The sequence below is a fragment of the Sinocyclocheilus rhinocerous genome, unplaced genomic scaffold (genome assembly GCF_001515625.1).
Source record: "Sinocyclocheilus rhinocerous isolate Xijiao unplaced genomic scaffold, SAMN03320098_v1.1 scaffold892, whole genome shotgun sequence".
Lineage (NCBI taxonomy): Eukaryota > Metazoa > Chordata > Actinopteri > Cypriniformes > Cyprinidae > Sinocyclocheilus > Sinocyclocheilus rhinocerous.
The window spans coordinates 634,612-657,400 of NW_015642825.1; the positions used below are offsets into that span (position 1 = coordinate 634,612).

General features: G+C 37.9%; 1 protein-coding gene across 5 annotated transcripts; it reads right to left on the bottom strand.

The window, feature by feature from the left end:
- Nucleotides 1-8,230: 8,230 nt before the first annotated feature.
- On the bottom strand, nucleotides 8,231-22,044 carry cpeb4a (cytoplasmic polyadenylation element binding protein 4a). Of its 5 annotated transcripts, XM_016573907.1 has the most exons (11): nucleotides 21,974-22,044; nucleotides 19,967-21,141; nucleotides 18,549-18,639; nucleotides 12,295-12,318; nucleotides 11,867-12,043; nucleotides 11,682-11,771; nucleotides 11,313-11,431; nucleotides 11,006-11,120; nucleotides 9,784-9,965; nucleotides 8,445-8,679; nucleotides 8,231-8,322 (listed from the first exon to the last, which is right to left on the bottom strand). In XM_016573907.1, the coding sequence occupies exons 2-10, from the start codon at nucleotides 21,077-21,079 to the stop codon at nucleotides 8,452-8,454; spliced, it is 2,139 nt and encodes a 712-aa protein (XP_016429393.1). In that variant the 5' UTR covers nucleotides 21,080-21,141; nucleotides 21,974-22,044; the 3' UTR covers nucleotides 8,231-8,322; nucleotides 8,445-8,451. The 5 variants fall into 5 exon arrangements, with proteins under 5 accessions (XP_016429393.1, XP_016429392.1, XP_016429394.1 ...); XM_016573906.1 differs by having other exon boundaries at nucleotides 8,231-8,679; XM_016573908.1 differs by lacking the exons at nucleotides 11,006-11,120; nucleotides 11,313-11,431; nucleotides 11,682-11,771; nucleotides 11,867-12,043; nucleotides 12,295-12,318 and adding exons at nucleotides 14,508-14,622; nucleotides 14,815-14,933; nucleotides 15,184-15,273; nucleotides 15,369-15,545; nucleotides 15,782-15,805 and having other exon boundaries at nucleotides 8,231-8,679.
- Nucleotides 22,045-22,789: the final 745 nt, after the last annotated feature.

Genomic DNA, 22,789 nt, shown 5'->3' on the forward strand with positions numbered 1-22,789 from the left:
TATATATATACTTTTACAAACAACTTGGCATGCAATAACAAAATTCATTCTGTCACTATAAAACATAAACATAGTAACACTACAGCTGATAAGGGAACAAAACAGTGGGAAGAGGAACAGTTTTAGTGATGAAAGAAGTTTTTTTAAAGTTAATGAACGAACACATTAGAAGGCCATTCTTTTTATAAATAGCAAATACATATAAATAGAGAATGTGGAAGTGGGAGCCCTTTCCTCCTTAATTTTGGAAATATCACCATCTAGTGGCCGTCTGTAGGTCATGCTCATTTCCTCCTTAACATTATAATTTTTTAAGTCCGAAGACTTTAGATTTTAGATTCTTATAACATATATGGAAGCATATAATAAACAGCATTGTGGCATGTGAACAGCATTCATTTCCTCTTGAAAACTGTTGTAGCACCTGAAATTGAAATGAAAAAGAATTAGGCTACAAAATGAAAATCAGTTGAATTGAATGATTTTGCATTATCATGACATGTTTACCTATAACATTAAAAACTTAAGTCCTTATTTATTCTCCCTGTAATGTTCTTCACACAGCTCTTTCTCATACATACATTTCAGTCTGTTCAGAACACCATAATGATATTGTTACAGGGCAAATGAGACGTGAGACGTGCGGATCCATATGCAAAGCTTTTAATCTAGAACAAAGTCAAAACAAGCAAGGGTCAGATAAATGGCAAACAGGTACAGTATATTGAGGGCAAGACACAAGAGTAGTCCAGTGAGCGGGCGTGGTCGATCTCCGGCGAACAATGTCCAAACAGGGTGGTAATCCAAAGGGTTAATACGAAACACAGGCTATGGTCCAGGCGAGGGGCAAACAGTATTCGAACAGGGCGTGACGAGAGGGATAATCCAGGACAAGCGAAAATCTGGAAACAGGCAAACAGGAAACTAGACGAGACTAGACTAGACAACTAGAACTCAAACTAGGAACTGGCTCTGTAAAGTAGCTATCGACTAGGGTAGCGATATGCGCTTACAATACTCAGCAGTGAGAGAGAGGAAGTCCATGGCTGTGTCCGAAATCGCCCCCTACCCTTAAATAGGGCACTATTTGAGGGAACAGACATTTTTAGTGGTGTCCGAAAAGGTGATCTCTGGTGGTGAGCGAACGGAAGTGCATTGATCGGATTCGTGACAGATATGGCTAAAGAAAGCACAGAGTCATATAGACTTCTTTTATGGCTATATTAAAGTGGATTTTTGTTCTTTTTTTATGAACTGCAGTTCATATGAAGATTCTTCAAAAATTCTCCTTTTGAGTTCCATGAAAAAAAAGGGGGAAAAAAATATATATATCAGTGTAGAACAGGGGTGTCCAAATCTGTTCCTGGAGGGCCACTGTCCTGCTGAGTTTAGCTTCAACCCTAATTAAACACACCTGAACCAAAGTAATCAAGGTCTTCAGGCTCACTAGAAACTTCCAGGCAAATGTGTTGGAGCTGGTTGAAGCTAAACTCTGCAGGATACTGGCCCTCCAGGAGCAGGATTGGACACCCCTGGTGTAGAACATCATAAGGGTGAACAAATGGTGACAGAATTTTCTATTTTGGGGTGAACTCTCCCTTTTAACTGGGCAAACCTCATTTGCTTCTGCTCAAGGTGAGTAACTGCTCTCTGATGACCCTGTTCTCCTCCACCATTCTCTTGATTGTCCGCAATACATCTTGTTTTGTTTGGGATCGGGACTGACATAGTCGTAGAAAATAAGACAGGTCATAATAATGAAAATGAAATGCAATAAAATGCTGAAACTGTATCGAACCCACCATTTCCTCTGCTCTTGGTGGGAATCCAAAAGTATCAGAAGAGGCCCCTATAAAAAGCATAGAGCAATTATGAAGCTACACTCATTCTATTGTACTCAACAGAGTATTATATAAAAAATAATATGTGCGTTTTATACAGAGGTGTAAATAGCACCTGAAAACCATACTTGAGTAAAAGTACAGATACCCTGCAGCGAAAACGACTCTAAGTTACAAGTCACCAATTACAAAACGACTTGAGTAAAAGTCTTAGAGTACCTGATTTTAACAGCACTTAAGCACTAGTCCTCAACAGTGTTGGGGGTAACGCATTACAAGTAACGCGAGTTACATAATCAGATTACTTTTTTACACCTCAGAGACGTGCCAGTGAAAAACAAGAAACAGTTGATTTGGAGAGCAATCACGTTTATTTTCTATAATCAAAATAAAACCGAACACCTCAAAATTCCAATTAATCTTGAACAGACATTTACATAGGAGCTCATGAAAGAAGAGCTTTAGGTTTTGAACAACTGTGTGTATATGATATATCCAAAAATATAATATTATGGCAAAGGTGTTTTCAACGTAAGACAAATGTTTGATTTTGAGATGTGTTTGTGATATTTTGAATGCAGTGCTTCATTTTGCAAGAGATGTGAGGCATTTTGCATGTTGGGGGTAACGCATTACAAGTAACGTGAGTTACGTAATCAGATTACTTTTTTCAAGTAACTAGTAAAGTAACGCATTACTTTTTAATTTACAAGAGAATATCTGAGTTACTTTTTCAAATAAGTAACGCAAGTTACTTTTTTTTTTTCCAATTTATTGACTGACAGCTCTCCTGTCCCCATGTTGAGAGAAATCAGAAGATGTTATTGTAGTTCTAAAACAAATATGAATATGCATTAATTCATCTCACTCACAAAAAACAAAAAACAAAAACACAGATTCAGTATTCCTCAAAATGAATACAAATAATGCAACTCAAAATTTGACACAAACATGCAATAATTAAATGTTAAACAAGACAAATATCCTTTATGTATTTAATCCCATTCTATTAACCAATGTCTTTGCTTCTGACCTTGTCTACAGACACTCAAGTCTAAGTGAAGCACGAGTGCTCAAAAAGGGCAAAAGTAAACCAATATCCTTCAAAAAGTCCTCTTCAATATGACGGAGAAATAAAATAATGTCAAGTAAAAGTCAAAGGCTTCTTGCATTGGATGTGCTGGTTTCGGCCTCATCGCTAGCTGCATTAATAATGTCCTAATCTCAGATATAACACCAGCGATTCACAACTTCTTGCCAATGCACTCGCATAAAGAAGCCTTGTTGACAAGTTTGGGTGAGTAAGGGCAAAATGCACAAGGTATAGTACCTTTAATGCCCTGTAGATGGCAATATTCCTTCTATTGAAGCAGAAACAAACTGCTGCAGAACAAGTTAGGTGCCATGCAAAATGTAATGAGTAATTCCATGACTCCTTACAAAGGTACTGGAGTAAAGAGTAGGCTACATATATCGATTCAAAAGTGTAGTGAAGTAGAGCGTAAAAGTTGCTAATACCTTTGATACTCAGTAAAACTACAAAGTAGGCAAAAAGATACTCAAGCATTGGCGCCAGTTCTTCAGTTACAGAAACGGAGTTATAAATTCACAAGAAACATAACGACATCTTCAACAAGCAGCCTAATAAAAATATCATGAACGCTCAGCATGTTCACCTACGGTTTGGTTAGAAACACATACACCTTTTCATTTTTTACATTCATCTCTGCATGAACAAATAATGACTTAAACATAATATTCTCACTTAACAATTAGCTAAAATAGAACAAATAATTGCTCCAGATTCTCAAAACGGACACAAGTTACAAACACGGAAACAACCACAAAAAAATCGTATAAAACAAGCTTTAAATTAGATTGGCTAGAAACGCTTTTTTCTTTTTTAATTCAGCTCTACATAAATAATAGCTTAAAACATTTTGACAGTCTTAAGATTAGTTAAAATCCAACGAATAATTCACATTTCTCCCCATCGTCAGTTACAAAAACGGAGCTTAATCACAAGAAAAAAGCATATATAGCTTCTATAAGAAATAATATACACTCACACTAAGCTATAACTTCAAATTAATGGGGCATATCTGACGCCTATGTACTCAAGTAGCCTACAGTAATTAATTACATTTACTCAAATACTTTACACCACTGGTTTTGTATGGCTGTACTCCACGCTCACCTTCGAGCGATGCGTTTGGCGCGCTTTGATTTGCCGCCTTTTGATGCCCTCAGATTAACCGTCAATCTCTGCGCGGTCCTCATATTCGCGTAAATCCTCAAAAGATGGTTTGTTTTCACCTTTCTCGAAAAGTATGGTGTTATTTCGGGACTTTTGAAGGAAGAGTAAGGGAGTCGCCTCTTTGGTCAACCCGTTCATATTATGATGTTTGCTATTTTCTTTGTTATATTCCGATTCCTTGTCAATTTGAGAAGACTGCGTGTCGAAACGCGGTAAGTAGAGTAATTTACGGAAAGGTTAGTTTAAGTTTAGGTTAGCCTATTAAAAAAAAAAAAAAAGCTTTGTTTCAGTAACTAAAGTGAAACTTTTTACATTGATCTATTATCACCTGAAGAGGTCGAGCTCAGCAAAGGTCACGTCAAGATTAAATGGAGGTAGGCTATATGCAGCAACGACAAACGATATGCAAACGACCCGACAGGCTCTTAAAGGAACAGTTAACCCCCCCAAAAAAATAAAAATAAATAAATAAAAGCTTGTTCGTTAATTTTTTTTTTCACCCTCATGTTTCGTATTCCAAACGATTTCATTTGTGGAAGGCAAAAGATTTAATCTTTTTTTCAATACAATGAAAGTGAATTGTTAGCATAGGCTGTCATTCTGCTTCTTTTGTGTTCTGTGTACTATATTCAAAGTCTTGTGCATAAAGCAGATTTGTGTGAGGAACATGATCAAAGTCATTATTCGTTCAAAATCTTATTCTCTAGCTTTTAAATATGGTGCCAATGGCACAGGTTTGAAGACGACGACATGCTGATGAATAAATGATGACAAAATGCTCCTTTCATTTCAGATTTCCTTTACACTCATCACTGTTGCCCTTGAGATGCACCAGAATGAACTGTCCCAGCAGTTGCATTGTAAGTTATTTCACATACAGCGTGGCGAAAAGTAATTAAATGAATAACAAAAATACACATATAAAGCATATTCATTCTCATTTACATGCTGAAATTCCTTCAAAGTTCAGATTCCTTCTGTGATCTGAATGAATGAAATACTAAATTTAATTTTTATTATACTACACATATACGTATACACCCCATTACCGCCAGGGGGTGCTGTTGTGTGCCTCTGCAGTAATCGTGTAGGCGGCATCTAAAGCAGAATGCCTAAATTTAGATACCCTGTTCAGACCTAAACAAATGATACAGCACCAGTAGATTCACAGATAATAAACACTGAAGCATGATGGGCTTCAAGTAATGCAACTGCATAAATGGTTTAGATGCTCCTCTGTGAAACCTTTCCTTCTCAGCAGCTCCATTGATACACCTTCATGTTGTAGTAAAAACAGTAATCAAACTTAATAATCAAGGTCTCACCCGGATGTCCTCCTGGTAATCATAACACTGTCTTTTAGGCAGCATGTGCTGTATCAGACAAGCTAAAAATAGATTTGACCCCATTCTCAGACAGCTGTGCCAGAAGCTTACTGCATTTCCTATTGTGCGCCGTCCAAAGATGATGCCTTGCACTTTGATTTTATGTAGGTTGAGCGAAATTAAAGCAACATGAAGATCAAAATTTCCTTTCAAAGATTTCATTGATAATTTTGATTCATATTCACAGCTTAAGACAAGACCCACAGCGTTTCTTGCAATCAAGTTTATTCATTCAACATTTCACATTACAAATACTTTAAGCATTCTGTTATAAATATTTAACTGCAAATAATCAAGACTCAACTACCAAAGCACATGTATGACTAACCCAACTATAAAATGATATTTCTCTTTACATAACTCCCATGTGGATTTAAAATATAAAAATTAAAACTTATAAATGACATAGCAAAAAAAGTATTCCTCTTATAAAACTCTATTGATAAATACACCTTCCCATACACAGTTATAAACTATGTAAATTTAAATAAACAGTTACATAGATCATTTTCTGAGATTTTTTCTAATCCTTCTGTAGACATGAAGCACAATATAGCGATTATTAAAACTAGAAAATCTAATAAGTGTACTGATCAAAAACTATAATCAAAATGACAAGTATTACATTCCAATTAAAAATATCAGTAAATGGTTAAAACATTATTCACTTGATATTTACATTGTAATCACAGTAGCATGAACTCAAGTAGGAAAATATGTGAATACATAAAAGTGAAAACACCTATGATTTCAGTGGTATTTTTAATATAAATCAGAGAATGATAAAGGTTATAATAACTGAAGGAGTTTGTGAGGTGAGACAGGTTGAAAGTAATGGATTTGCACATACGTGGTTATGTTAGTAGTACACTGTAAAGGTCTCTGGGAAAAAGTATTGCACAGATCTCACTGTCAATATTTTGAAAGTGTATTCAAGTAAACCCTGATTCAATATTCGACTAATCACCCTCATATGCTTCTTTTTGTCATCTAGTAAACACAGTAAAGTGGGGTATGCACAGTTTGTGCATGGGTAAGGTACATATAACTGAAAGCGTGGGAAAAGGGTTGAAACAAAACTACTATTAAAGCAAATGACAATAATTAAACCCTAACTTATTAATTTAGCTCATGCATGCCTAATGAATAAATTAACCCGTTGCCTCTCAGAATTATACATAAGAGTAAACATTGATATTTCAATATGGAACATTCATCATTGTGATACAAGGTGCATCCTAACATTACTCTAATTTACAGTGTTAATTATTTTATTTTCTACAGCCAATAATGAGGGCGGTATCATCATTCTCGTAACTGATAGTGGGTAGGTACTGGATAGGTATATATTTCCGCATGTACCACACATTTTAAGGAATTTATGTCATGCTAGATTCAATATTTACTTTGTCCATTAAGACAGAACAGAACACTGTTTGCATTTTGCAAATATTAGATATTAGTTTCAACAATACAGTCACCTAAATATATATATATATATGTGACAATCTAGGGATTTCAGCATGTAAATACATAAAAACCTAAACAAAATTATATTCGCTTTTTTCTTTTCCTTAAGGTATGCTTGCGTTATAACCAGATCTCTCAGTAACAAAAGGTACAAAATCTATATTCAACAAGTGAAAAAAAAAAGAAAAAAGTTATCATAAAAGGACTTTCCATTTGTGGAAAAAAGTGACTTGAAAAACAATATTTAGAAAAGTAGTGCATAATGGTTTTACGTCCATGACAAAATAATTGGCTATAAAACACAGTACAAAAATCAGCAGACCATGTAAAAAATAATATTTGTTTTTCAAATTCTTTGAAATGTGCTCAGCTACTGCAATGCTCTGTTAGAACACCAATTAACCCATGGCAAAACCCATGCAGTAAAACACTATCAATGCAACACATGGTAATTTCTCATTAGCAAATACTACAACATTGAGTTAGCTTTTAGCACAAAATCCCTGACAACTGAGCCAAAGTTACTGCCATAACCATTACAAGAATCATAAATAATTAAGTTAATAGATTTTATTTTTTTAACCCATCAAACCAATTAAATTTAAGTTTTCTATCATATATATATATAATCTACATTGTATCACAGACAGTAGGACATCTCTAAGGCTCAACTTTGGTTTGCCTGACCTAAAAACTCTGCATCAAGCACGACAAACATTCACATCCTGCATCACTACTCTTTTTAGTTTTTGTCCGTTAGCCTTGCCTCAGATCGTATGCTTGATTAAGTAATAGGTAACTCGGATGCAGTTTAATAGTAATCTTTATAGAATGCTTCAGGTAAGCCTGAATCTTACAGTGTCTGAGCATTGTTAGGATGAGAACCTCTAAAGGATTTTAATATTATAATCCACTAAATCGCAAAGATTTGCCTTAAACGTTAGAACCAGTCCATAAAATCCATTCCAGAATGATTGAATTTTAAGTCATTCATACAATAGCTTGTGGTCTCTTGTTGGTTGTTACTGTGCATTGTGTTAAAGGAGTAACTGTGAATCCACATTTGCCATGCAACCATTTAAGATTAGTCTGTGAAATAGCAAACCTTGACATTGAAGTCATATGAACGAGGCTCAAACCCTTACATTTCCAGCCTCTTTGTGTGTAGCCTTCAACAGTTTAAAGTGAAAATGTGACCCATTACAAACAAAAGATGAGGCTCCGAGAGAATAAAGATAGAACAGTAATTCAGAGTCAAGTCAGGCTAAACATCTATATTTTTAAATCTAATGCATTCAAGTCTTCATGCGCACCAATGTAGCTTTTCAACAAAAATCAGGATTACACCATTTTCTTTTAGCATTCTCTTCTGCAAAAAAAAAAAAATTTAAAACTTAAGAATAAATACAATTTTAGACTTAAAAAAGAACTGTAAATAAAAAGGACTTAGCAAAATGAAAAGTGCATGTATACGAATAGCACAGCCTTGACCTCCGGATCAGTTCCAGCGGAAGGAGATGTGGCGAGGCCGGTCTCCTCCCTCCTTCACTAGAGGCTTGTGAAACTCCCGTCCGGCACGCGAGTGAATGGCTGCCCAGCAGTATTCACAGTAGTACTGAAGACAAGTGACATTAGCACAGAAGAATGGAGCGAACTTTCCCCCACAACGCGTGCCCTGACACTCATCACACAGCTGGTCATCCAGTACATATGGCTTCACTTCCACCTGGGAAAGGAAGACATTTTTAGCTTAGCACACGTAAAGGCAGGCTGACCATGAAGAACAAGGACCATAAAACATTTAACCCTATGGGCCTTGTCCTTTTTGGGTCACACGTGGTACCTTAGTATTTTTGTTTTATGATACTATGCAATATTTATACATTTTTTATGAGCTGTTTTCGTCATTAAATTTAACTCTGAGCCCCTTTATTTTTGGTCACACTTGGTAGCTTCATGGTCAAAAGTGACCGAAGTCTTAAAAATATATATATGTTTTTATAAAATTAAAAAAAAAAATTTTAAAAAAAAGTTACAATTTGTTTAATTATATTTTTTTATTATTATTTAGAATTTTGAGGGGTTTTCAATGATACTATGCAATATTTATAACATTTTTATGAGCTATTTTTTTTCTATAGCCATTAATGACTGCGAAGGTACCAAATGTTACTTTTTTTATTTTTTGACCCTTTAATATATCCAAGTCATGTACATTATTTTTTGTGTGTGTGTGTGTGTGTGTTCACATATCTAATGTGACAAAAGTCACCAAATGTCATCCCATTCCGATGAAGCAAAAAAAAAAAAAATTGTAAAAAGTCAAAACACAAAATCTTTCAGTCATTTTTAACCAAAGAGGCTCCAGAGGGTTAAACAAATAAGAGCATGCCATTATTGCAGTATACAGTAGATCAGAGCTCTCCTTTCTTTTAGAGGAAGATTATCCATATGAAAACTTTAGGTGGCCTTTCTTTTATAGACTACTTATTCAATATCAGGTTTCACTGCAAGAAACAATAGCCTTATAATTCAAGATTAGGGTCCAGACATAAACTCCTTCAAAATGGAACTGAAATTTGAGTGCTTAAATTGCACTCCGGTTTGAATATGGACTGGAGAAAACTAGCGAAGAAACTAGACAGTTCACAAGAACAATCAGGAAACAGATTCAGTCAGAAGGCCGTATAAAATTACTGCCAGCCCTGCAGTAGATGGTGCTAATATTGCATATATGGAAAGCTGGAGATCTTTATTCGGCAAAGCAAAATGGACTTGACTGTATCAGTTTGCATATTACACTGCTCGAAGATCCAACCCCCTCTCTCACCCGTTTATCGATCTCTCCGTGTTGCAGCTGCACAAAGCGAGCGCTGATAGCAGCAATGTAGCTCTGCTGATTGGAGAAGGCCACTCGTCCAGCCCCTTTAGGATACTTCAGCTCAGGGTCAGTGTCAATGCCAGCATAGCACACCCCGCCGTACAGTCTGTCCATAATCATTGCGAGCTCCACTGTCATGGGGTAAAACAAATTAATAATATCTTTAAAATGGCTTTCAAAAACTCTCAAAATATTAATTACATCATGCAACAATCATACTTGCAACAAGCCTGTATTCTGTCAGAGAAAATTTACTAGATGATTGTTACAACTAGGCCTGGGCGATAAAACGGTATCGATATTTATCGACGGTACACCTTCTTCGATAACGATATTAAAAAATGTTAGATATAGTGCACGATATAGGCACGTGCCAAGAGTGACGCAGACAGCACACACAAACACGAACATGAGTGCTGTGGCTGCCTGTGATGAGGAGATTGTGAGTAAAGAATGAATATTAGTCGAATTTAAAATAAACATTTGCATTTGAATGCAATAATAGTATAAACCAATGTTAGGTGTGCCTCGGGGAGCGTCAACAGTGGAACACGAGATCTGCGTCTCATATGTTTTTAAAGGCAATCTGCGTGATGGGCGATTCGGCTCTTTGTATTAAGCAATGCATAAATACGTGATGCTGTTTTGTTCATAATTGTTTATGCAATTTACTAAATTATATTTGATTTATACGAGTTAATTTAGACATAATGCACTTTTTTTTTTATAGTTACTTCCTTGCGTTGACAATTTAATGTGCTGCATTATTTTGCTCATTGCGCCCTCGGGAGACAAGCCAAAAGTTTAACCTATTTAATCTGCATATAAAACATTAGAAATGAGATATTGGTTTAATTTTTATTTTGTTTTTGACTGCTAAAACAAAAAATTATTTGCCGTTTGTCTCAAATTTAGTTAATTTAAAAATACAGTGGTTAAATGTAAAAAAAAAAATTCTATTGCTCTTTGTTTTAAAAAAAAGATTATAAAAAATGTCAATAATTATCAATACCGAACTATATGAAATATCGTTGATACATTTTTTAGCTATATCGCCCAGCCCTAGTTACAACACTGTAAATAATCTACTAAAACCTCACTGTGCTAGTTAGTTGCTGTGGCAACTAAACTTTTTTTTTTGATCATGGTAATATCTAAAATCCAAACAAACCAGCTCGTAGAGGTCGTGGAACTCCCCCAACGAAGATTGTTTTTCTGGGGTCAAGGGGCTGAGAGCCATCCATCACAAAGTCACTGTCGTTCAAATTCCAAGGTCGTATCTGGACCTGAAGATACACAGTGAATATACGAGAATCAGTAGCTTGTCATGTGCCATACAACACAAACTGCTGGAGCAGGTTACAACTTTCAGGTTTATATTTAACTTTAAAAAGCTCTACTGCTATTTCACAACTTGCAAAAGAGCTTTAAAATACGTCACACAGGAACAGCAGACATACAGCCTTTTAATATCTTACTGGCTTGTCTTTGATTGTAGGACTAGAGACACAGAGATAGAGCTTCCCATCCTCTTCCATACAAGCGTCTATCAGTGCCTGGACCGAGCTCTCGTCTTGAAACAGAAGGAACGCATAACCTGCAGGACAATGGGTTCATTGAAGATATGCATGTAAGAAGCAACCAGCAGTCACTTTCAATAACCTTGACCTGTAGCCTTTGCTTAGGCCCCACTGATGATATTCATCTGGAGCTCAGCTTTAAACAATGGGTGTGCCGTATGCGCACCCACTTAGGAGTACAGAATTCATCCGCTGAAATGAGAGTAGTTGATATCTGCAGGACTCATTTTCTTAATAAACGTCCGTGCAAACGACTCTGAAACTCACCTTTCGGTGGAAAATAAGATTTGCTCTCTGCTTTGTGAGGCCAGTCCACGAACAAATGTCCAAAGCGTCGGAAACTGGCGGTGATCTCATCTGAAATGTTATACACAATACATATGACGTGTTTGTTGTGGTTGATGCACATTTAAAAAAAAACCTGGAGAGCAACACTTCTTATCACTTAGTACCTTCATCTATGTCCGGAGGTAGGCCACCGACAAAGACCTTGCGAGAATAGCGCTCAATGCGTTCGCCGTTTTGGTGAGGGAAACTGTGTGGTGAGCCCAGTCCTCCCAGACTCTGATCAGACCTGTCATCCTCTCCGTATGTCCGCTCATCCTCCATGGGAAACAACGATGAGTGACCTGTCACACAATAGCCCCAAAGGCCATTTAGTGGCACTGGTGCTGAAGCCACCTAACAAATCTAAAAGTGGCTATAGATTTTGTAGAGTAGCAATTAACATCCATCTTCATTTGAATACAATGAGGGTGCAAAGTTTCTAAACACAACAGAGTACAAAAACCTTGCCTGGCAACCAACCAACACAATTTAACACAAAGGCATGTTGTAACTTGAAATGACATGAACCGACAGACACTTCTGAGATCTTTACCTCGTCGCCTCCCGTAATTCCTCGCTGCATGTGAAATAAGACAGAATAAACTTAGAGTTAGAAATTTCTATCAGATGCCGTCAAACAGTTTAAAGGGGTCATGAACTGCCTTTGTTTTTTATTTTGTTCTGTTCTCTGAGGTCCACTTATAATCCTGTTTCGACCCCCTCATCAGAACGCTCTGTTTGAATAGATGTGGTGGACTGTAGACTCGGAAGACTCGGAAACTGCTGTGATTAACTAACAGTTGTGTGTGTTTGACAGCCTTCACAGACGGACGCTGCTGACGCTGCTGTGAAAAACGCCAAAATACTCGGTACATATCAAACAACCTGTAATAACAGACAAAGCAATAGTGACCACATAATAAAACCAGTCACTCACACTTGTGTGGTGCGACATTACTGTCAGATCAATATTCAGCACGGCATCGTCTTTTAGTTTCAATCTTTCTGAAAACCCTGCATCGAATTGTGCCGTTTGTAAACGAATCCGTGCTAAAATGAAGCGAACAAAGGACCAAGTTCTTACTGACGCGGTCTGGAACTCCATTACAAATAAAGTTCATCCACTCTTTCCTAATGTTGAGATCAGAAGGAAGGCAATAGCTTGGCACTGAACAGCGGAGCATCTTTATCGTTTGGTTTCTGCGTAGACCTGCGTTTGCCTCTCTCATTATTTACACTATATGCACGAATCGGTGAGCGGGGCTAAACAGGCAGTGATGTAGAAGCAGGCGTTGATCATCTTCACCGGAGGCAGTGTTTAGCCACACTATTACGTCATAAAGTGGCTCATTCCACAACCTGCCGTTTTAGCAGATTGGTTTCAATATAAGCTGATTTTAGACGAACAAGAAAGTTGAGTTCTGAAACTTACATGATGTTTTTAATAGTACAATGACCTTTTATATATCAAAAGATCAAGGGAATTTTGATTTCTCAGTTCATGACCCCTTTAAAACACCATTAGTAAAATGGATGATATTTGTATTAAATGCACAATAACACATATCCAAGTCTACAAGTATTGGAAAGCATAACGTAACCAACTTCACGCAGAACAAGCAAGCCATGAAAAATCTTCTGGTTTATCACCGTTGTGCTTTTCAAATATATAATTTCTTAAATCCTATAATATTAAGCATTAGTAATGTTATGCTTTTTTTTTTTTTTTAAAGTAGCATATATTATGTAACTATGTGAAAATAACCAAACCAGGTCTGTGCAGAAACAACATGTCCAACTCTCCAGTGTTTGTCCTAGATTAGCCTTCAAATCCTGAAGGGAGCTTAGGTGATATATTGGGAGAGCATCTCCATGCCCCTTCTTTCAACTTATTCCGTGGCTGTGCTTTCTGAAACACTCATCCTGTGGCATCTATAAATCACTAAGCTGTAACCAATTCCAAAACCAAACTTAGAATGCTAGAGTTGTATACGTGTTACTTGAATGCAGGAAAATATTAATATGGGGCATCGTTTTTATTTGTCACAGCTGTTATGATGAATGGAAATAACATCAGTTACATATTTTTGGCATATGTTGGAGTTTGGGGGAAATTATGGTATATTTTTATTAGACATTTAATATATTTGTAGAATTGCCTGAATGGAACCATGATTTCCGGCCTGAACTTGCATCTGCAGTGACACGAAGTTGCTTTTTTGGGTCACATGGCCTTGTTCTTTGGATAAAAATAACGATGCAATTGCAAAACGCACTGAATAATCACTTTGTGATTCAATTAAACTATGTTTTGACATAGGCTAGTTGGCAGTGTGCAACCCTTACAAAGAGAACAAGATAATCAAATTAATGAGGAGACCATGGTGGAAGAATTATTGTAAATTGTATTTTTGTTTTATAATTTTTGGATTTTTGTTATGCAAGCTGTTGGAATGTCTTTGGCCAACTCTAGTTGTTTTTAAAATGTGCTACACAAATTAAATTAATTAATTAACTAATTAGGGAGTATTGATCGAGTTTCCAGGGAGTGAACGGGAGGAGAACACATGCACTAAGATCACTGGTTAAAACTGTATAAAAGTATAAGCTGTGAGTGAGATAGCAAGATACGACAGCTGTCATCTTGGCTTTGTTGCTTTGTCCAATAAAAACTTATTTTGACATCTGGAACTCTTGAACATCTTAGTTGCTGTGGCAACTAAACTTTTTTTTTTGATCATGGTAATATCTAAAATCCAAACAAACCAGCTCGTAGAGGTCGTGGAACTCCCCCAACGAAGATTGTTTTTCTGGGGTCAAGGGGCTGAGAGCCATCCATCACAAAGTCACTGTCGTTCAAATTCCAAGGTCGTATCTGGACCTGAAGATACACAGTGAATATACGAGAATCAGTAGCTTGTCATGTGCCATACAACAAACACTGCTGGAGCAGGTTACAACTTTCAGGTTTATATTTAACTTTAAAAAGCTCTACTGCTATTTCACAACTTGCAAAAGAGCTTTAAAATACGTCACACAGGAACAGCAGACATACAGCCTTTTAATATCTTACTGGCTTGTCTTTGATTGTAGGGCTAGAGACACAGAGATAGAGCTTCCCATCCTCTTCCATACAAGCGTCTATCAGTGCCTGGACCGAGCTCTCGTCTTGAAACAGAAGGAACGCATAACCTGCAGGACAATGGGTTCATTGAAGATATGCATGTAAGAAGCAACCAGCAGTCACTTTCAATAACCTTGACCTGTAGCCTTTGCTTAGGCCCCACTGATGATATTCATCTGGAGCTCAGCTTTAAACAATGGGTGTGCCGTATGCGCACCCACTTAGGAGTACAGAATTCATCCGCTGAAATGAGAGTAGTTGATATCTGCAGGACTCATTTTCTTAATAAACGTCCGTGCAAACGACTCTGAAACTCACCTTTCGGTGGAAAATAAGATTTGCTCTCTGCTTTGTGAGGCCAGTCCACGAACAAATGTCCAAAGCGTCGGAAACTGGCGGTGATCTCATCTGAAATGTTATACACAATACATATGACGTGTTTGTTGTGGTTGATGCACATTTAAAAAAAAACCTGGAGAGCAACACTTCTTATCACTTAGTACCTTCATCTATGTCCGGAGGTAGGCCACCGACAAAGACCTTGCGAGAATAGCGCTCAATGCGTTCGCCGTTTTGGTGAGGGAAACTGTGTGGTGAGCCCAGTCCTCCCAGACTCTGATCAGACCTGTCATCCTCTCCGTATGTCCGCTCATCCTCCATGGGAAACAACGATGAGTGACCTGTCACACAATAGCCCCAAAGGCCATTTAGTGGCACTGGTGCTGAAGCCACCTAACAAATCTAAAAGTGGCTATAGATTTTGTAGAGTAGCAATTAACATCCTTCTTCATTTGAATACAATGCGAGAGCACAACACAACAAAGTACAAAAACCTAGCCTGGCAACAAACACAATTTGACACAAAGGCATGTTGTAACTTGAAAGAACATGAACCGACAGACACTGAGATCTTTACCTCGCCGCCTCCCGTAATTCCTTGCTGCATGTGAAATAAGACAGAATAAACTTAGAGTTAGAAATTTCTATCAGATGCCGTCAAACAGTTTAAAGGGGTCATGAACTGCCTTTGTTTTTTATTTTGTTCTGTTCTCTGAGGTCCACTTATAATCCTGTTTCGACCCCCTCATCAGAACGCTCTGTTTGAATAGATGTGGTGGACTGTAGACTCGGAAGTAAACGCCACTGCTGTGATTAACTAACAGTTGTGTGTGTTTGACAGCCTTCACAGACGGACGCTGCTGTGATTTAGGTTAAAAACGCCAAAATACTCGGTACATATCAAACAACCTGTAATAACAGACAAAGCAATAGTGACCACATAATAAAACCAGTCACTCACACTTGTGTGGTGCGACATTACTGTCAGATCAATATTCAGCACGGCATCGTCTTTTAGTTTCAATCTTTCTGAAAACCCTGCATCGAATTGTGCCGTTTGTAAACGAATCCGTGCTAAAATGAAGCGAACAAAGGACCAAGTTCTTACTGACGCGGTCTGGAACTCCATTACAAATAAAGTTCATCCACTCTTTCCTAATGTTGAGATCAGAAGGAAGGCAATAGCTTGGCACTGAACAGCGGAGCATCTTTATCGTTTGGTTTCTGCGTAGACCTGCGTTTGCCTCTCTCATTATTTACACTATATGCACGAATCGGTGAGCGGGGCTAAACAGGCAGTGATGTAGAAGCAGGCGTTGATCATCTTCACCGGAGGCAGTGTTTAGCCACACTATTACGTCATAAAGTGGCTCATTCCACAACCTGCCGTTTTAGCAGATTGGTTTCAATATAAGCTGATTTTAGACGAACAAGAAAGTTGAGTTCTGAAACTTACATGATGTTTTTAATAGTACAATGACCTTTTATATATCAAAAGATCAAGGGAATTTTGATTTCTCAGTTCATGACCCCTTTAAAACACCATTAGTAAAATGGATGATATTTGTATTAAATGCACAATAACACATATCCAAGTCTACAAGTATTGGAAAGCATAACGTAACCAACTTCACGCAGAACAAGCAAGCCATGAAAAATCTTCTGGTTTATCACCGTTGTGCTTTTCAAATATATAATTTCTTAAATCCTATAATATTAAGCATTAGTAATGTTATGCTTTTTTTTTTTTTTTAAAGTAGCATATATTATGTAACTATGTGAAAATAACCAAACCAGGTCTGTGCAGAAACAACATGTCCAACTCTCCAGTGTTTGTCCTAGATTAGCCTTCAAATCCTGAAGGGAGCTTAGGTGATATACGTATTGTGAGAGCATCTCCATGCTCACCTTATTCAACTTATTCCGTGGCTGTGATTTCTGAAACACTCATCCTATGGCATCTATAAATCACTAAGCTGTAACCAATTCCAAAACCAAACTTAGAATGCTAGAGTTGTATACGTGTTACTTGAATGCAGGAAAATATTAATATGGGGCATCGTTTTTATTTGTCACAGCTGTTATGATGAATGGAAATAACATCAGTTACATATTTTTGGCATATGTTGGAGTTTGGGGGAAATTATGGTATATTTTTATTAGACATTTAATATATTTGTAGAATTGCCTGAATGGAACCATGATTTCCGGCCTGAACTTGCATCTGCAGTGACATGAAGTTGCTTTTTTGGGTCACATGGCCTTGTTCTTTGGATAAAAATAACGATGCAATTGCAAAACGCACTGAATAATCACTTTGTGATTCAATTAAACTATGTTTTGACATAGGCTAGTTGGCAGTGTGCAACCCTTACAAAGAGAACAAGATAATCAAATTAATGAGGAGACCATGGTGGAAGAATTATTGTAAATTGTATTTTTGTTTTATAATTTTTGGATTTTTGTTATGCAAGCTGTTGGAATGTCTTTGGCCAACTCTAGTTGTTTTTAAAATGTGCTACACAAATTAAATTAATTAATTAACTAATTAGGGAGTATTGATCGAGTTTCCAGGGAGTGAACGGGAGGAGAACACATGCACTAAGATCACTGGTTAAAACTGTATAAAAGTATAAGCTGTGAGTGAGATAGCAAGATACGACAGCTGTCATCTTGGCTTTGTTGCTTTGTCCAATAAAAAATTTTTTTTTTTTAAAAAGTATATTTTTGACTTCAGGAACTCTGCCTCCTAAGCAAGACAGAGAAGAATTTTCTTCACAACAAAACCAAGCAGTATAAACTGCAGCAAATTCAATACAAAAAGTGCATATTGCAGATCTGATGCAACATAGGCACTGAGGCAACAAAGATGGCAAATGATACACTGAAACTACCGTATGATGTTGAGATTACAACATATTTGTCAGTGAATCCAGATTTTAATAATAACTAATTCAACAGAGATTTTAAACTTAAAGGAACATAAAACAACAACAACAAAGACACTGCATACATGATTTGTAGGGTAGCAAACATAAGAAGCATCAAAGCAAAGTAAACCAAGACTACATTATGTTTTGTAGCATTTTTCTCAATATAATACATTTAAATTCATAGCCATACATATAAACATGCTATATTAAATGTTTGCTTTCAATAAAACGAAACTAGCAGAAAAGAAACAAAACTAGCAGATTAATTGAACAACTGACTTTCTGCGCCTTGCCTAAAAATTCTAAATGATGATTATGAAATTTGGTGATTTTTACTTGTAAAAGATACTCAGTATATTACTTCATACTCATGTGAGGCAGGATCTGTAATGGTGGCAGTGAATAATGTACCTTTCAAGGAATCCTGCTCGGCTCTCATGATGTCGATCAGAGAGTTCTCTAGAGAGTGCATGCTGAAACCATCAAAGGACCGGCTGCGATCCTGCAAAAAAAACAAGGCAGACGTGACTACACCCCGTCATTCGGTCTTAAAAAGTAACTAAATGTATTTTAAATCATCTATATGTAGACAAAGTTCTCTTTAAGTGATATCAACAATTTGTGAACCTCTTTGCATTCACGTAATTTTGTTTTGAATTAGAGTATCGGTTCCAGTAAAAATGCAGCTGATATCGGTCACCCCACCCGTCCAAACTCGCAACTAGGGCACATATTAGCATACAGAGACACACACAGTTGGGCACTTGATATGTACACCAATAGTGCCATTAGATAAATGAATACGTCGATGCTCCCTAAGGCTACAAACCTAAAGAAAAGAGGTCATTCTCTGTGTCTGTTCGCTTGCAAAGGGACCCAATGCTTCGCAATCCAAAAATTTACATGGAGTCTGCAGTCACCTGATTCAGAGTGCCTTCACAGCCTTTATCCATTACCCTTGGGTGTTGCAGCACAACAGGCCTCTGCTTACCAAGAGAAAAAGCCTTGCAAACACAATACAAGGCTTGTTCTTGGTATTAAGCTACAGACTGAACAGGGAGGACACACTGAGCATGTGAAACTGTGAGTGTTTTCAGCAAGTTACCACTGCGGTTCAAACAAGAGCATAATCTCACCGTGTACCAAAGCACATAACAATGCAGTTCAGAGTTGCTGGTAATATGCAAATCAGACAGTTACCAAAAAAATTAGATACAGTAGTACTACAAATAATTGCTAGATAAGCAATTATGTTCTAAAAGTAGTCAAATTCAAATCACAAGATTTTGTTTATCAAATCATCTGTTGGTCTTAAACTGTTATTAAATCTATGATAGATACGGAAGTAATAAGAATAGCTTCTTTGACTAAATTTGGAAAGGTCCCTAGTATTTGTGAATGTTAATATCCGGAATAACTGATTATTGTGTTGACATAAGTGGTTATATCAGAGTATCAGACTTTCCAGTTCCCCTCCTGTTGCCTGTGCTTGTGACATCCCCTGATTTTGACTCACTCATCCAAGTCTTTTTATATTGGCGACATTCACAGCTTGCAAAAGTGGAGCAACAGCACCGCATTACTCAACTGAGCTTTGATCTATCACAATTACCTAACAAACAGGCCACATGGGCGCTTTGTCACTATCAGATTAGGTTAGGCCAAAGGGAGAAAATGCAGAAAGAAAAAAACCCAACAGATTTGTTTTCATCTCATCCCGAATACACACTCACACACACATCTTTGCAACCATATTACCTCTAAACAATTATGTTCCTCTATTAAAAACATCAATAGCTGATAATTAGGGGAGATTGAGTTTTAGTTACCTGAAATGGAAAGATGCTATCGTTGCGGTTTATGGTATCCTCCATCCAGGGTTTAGTGTTGAAGCCAGAGTTGTTGCGGGGATACTTCGGAGTTGGAGTCTGGTTATTTGGGAAAGACTTCTTTAAAGGAGAGATCGAGTTAAGGGGATTGACCCCTCCGTTCAGCCCTCGGCGATACTCCCGTCCCTGAGAGCTTCCCCAGCCTCCATACCCTCCACCTGGGCTCCATGAAGTAGAAGATGGGGTGGACGAGGGGCTCTGATAGCTACCCCAAGGGGAAGGAGGCTTGCTTAGGTTATTCCCCAAATGGGGCAACTGGTTGAAAGCAGCACTGCGGTGGGAGAAGGGAGGTGGATGTGGGCTGGCTGAGGACCTGCGGTGCTGATTATGAGGGTGCTGGAAGTGGGGATGAGGAGATGGATGATGCTGAGATAGAGGCCCTATCTGGTGGGAGAAATTCCCCCCAAATCCTGTACTGGTGTGATGAGAGAAACTTTGAAATAGCAGCGGAGGAGGAGCATTGTTAGTAGTAGCAGCCTGATTGAAAAAGCCAACCTCTTCGATCAAGGTGGAAGGGTTGGGGGGTATAGCAGTGGACCAGCTGCTGAAGCCAGTAAGGGACGACGAAGAAGAGCTACTAGACTGTGCTAAAGTACCAATACCAGACGTCTCCTGATAGTCAAACCCTGATAACACTGGAGATTCAAGCCGCAGTGCCTCTTTTCCGTTACCGTTCTCCATGGTCCCTTTCTCCAGCTGGTTCTCCTCTGGCATGGTGTTGTCCAACTCCGATATGATTCCTGGTGCTTCTTGGTGACCCGGCGGAGAGAGCGCCTGCTTGTCTTGTCCTTCCTGACTTTCTTGTTGCGGAGCCTTGGACGTCTCGGACTCCAAAATATCATCTTGCATGTTAGAGTGGGTCGTCACAGCTGGGAAAAGCCAAGCAGACCCAACACTTCCACCATTGGTAGTGATGTTGTTGCTGATGAAAGCCGGGGGGCTTGGAGGTGCTGTCTGGTGGGGAACCGTATGCTGCAGGTGTGGATGAATTCTTACCGGAAAAAGGGATTTATTTGCAGCATTGTTTTTAACCAGAAAGCCGTAATCCCCCATTTATGTAGCCTAATCGAGTAAATCTTCACTTGTGTGTAATTCCCTCAGTTTCTCTTAATACCCTTGTGTGAGAAAGAGAGAGATGGAAAATATTCACAATACTAAACAGCTAATGAATCAAATCATCCAACCATTAGGCATTCTCTGTTCATTTTTAGACTTGCACCCATTGCCATCATTCACAGTCACGCACATTAAACGGTTCTACCATGGATTTACGCACTTTGCTCTCAATCTTAATGAAATCAAGAGGAAAATACGGTGCAATGAGAAACGCCGTAGGCAGTGCACCGTTGATTTCATCGACAGCGTTTCTTCTAAGCAAAAACAGGGTCGTGTTTTAACATATCACAAGTCATCATGACACAGGCCACCTTATCTAATAATTCAGCACGGCGGAGGATTTTCACGCAAGTATTTTCAAAGCATTGTCATCGCAAATGTTTCAAGAAAATGCAATTGACCTACCGGCGTTCTTCCTTATTTCAGCAATGACCTCCTCTCTCTCAACCATTTAAATACAGGAAAATGTTGATGACGTTTCAGTCTATGTGCGATAGGGGAAGTGTCCCCTTCGGTCCGAATTTTACCTAATAAATCCTCAAATTTACATTGACGCGTCGATTAAATCCCACGGTTGTGATGCCAAACGCTACTCTGTGGATCTCGGATACATTTGCTTCGTATGCAACGCTAGATTATATCAGACCGCACAGTGCAAACGACAGCGTTCGTGTTCTGGTTGCTTAATGACTCCGTGCATCGCAGTCGGCGTTATAATCAAGACAGCGATTGAAAACGATCACGCATCATCGTCGGACAATAATATACGCTCGATACATTTTGGATGTTAATTTTCAGAATCTACACTGAGAATGACACAGGTTTTCTTACGTTTCCAAGTCGCAAGGACAGGCTGCAGATGACCATGGTTTGTGAGTGTTGCAATCGACCAACCAATCCGGTTGAACTTCCGTCTTTAACCCCGCCCTTGTATAGTAGAATCTCCGCCCAAGTTCGAGTCTACGCGGCATTTGATTGGACAAGAGAATCGCAACCACACCTCTTTCTCAACCAGTTACTTTCTGTCACACAGAGAAGGGTGACTGTACCTGCCCAGAATGTAAATACCTTATACGACCGGTTTTGAAATGTTTAAATATTTGCTGTCTACACTACACTCTTAGACATTTATCAAATTCCTTTAAACAATAAAATATATAACAATAATATCTACGAAATAAAATGCTTGTAATGAATCTACATGTGTAGTTTATAAATAAATAAGCAGCTTCTTTGTAATTATTATCCTATATATGTGTTGCCACATTGGTATAGGTCTATATAGAAAAACCAGTTGAGAAAGAATAATGAGATGTTTGTAAGAACTTAAGCCTTATCTTGGTCATGAAAATGCACGCTTCACAGCTTCCATTGACATTATGAAAAATCTAAATTTTCTATCACGTTTTAAAGAGAAATATCTGATGATGGTCCACAGATTCCTGCCTTGTTTTTTAGTCTGCACATTGCTTTTACTTATGGGCAGACACAGTCTATATCTTTTTAATGATGGGTTTGGAGTCTCGGGGATGCCTTCAGTAGGCCAGTTCTAGTGCTCACTGCAGCCTGCAATCCCATTAATGTAAGCTGCTACTATTTTCAGCCTGTAATCGAATTTTAGCGCTTGACTATTCATGCCTAGACCAG

Bases quoted from the DNA above. Each gene is read 5' to 3' on its own strand.
- cpeb4a (XM_016573907.1), bottom strand. From the start codon at position 21,079: ATGGGGGATTACGGCTTTCTGGTTAAAAACAATGCTGCAAATAAATCC. The intron at 11,772-11,866 runs GTACTAAGTGAT...ATAACATTTCAG, and splicing joins ACCTCCGGACATAGATGAAG to ATGAGATCACCGCCAGTTTC. The intron at 8,680-9,783 runs GTGAGAGAGGGG...TTCCTTTCCCAG, and splicing joins ACGGAGAGATCGATAAACGG to GTGGAAGTGAAGCCATATGT.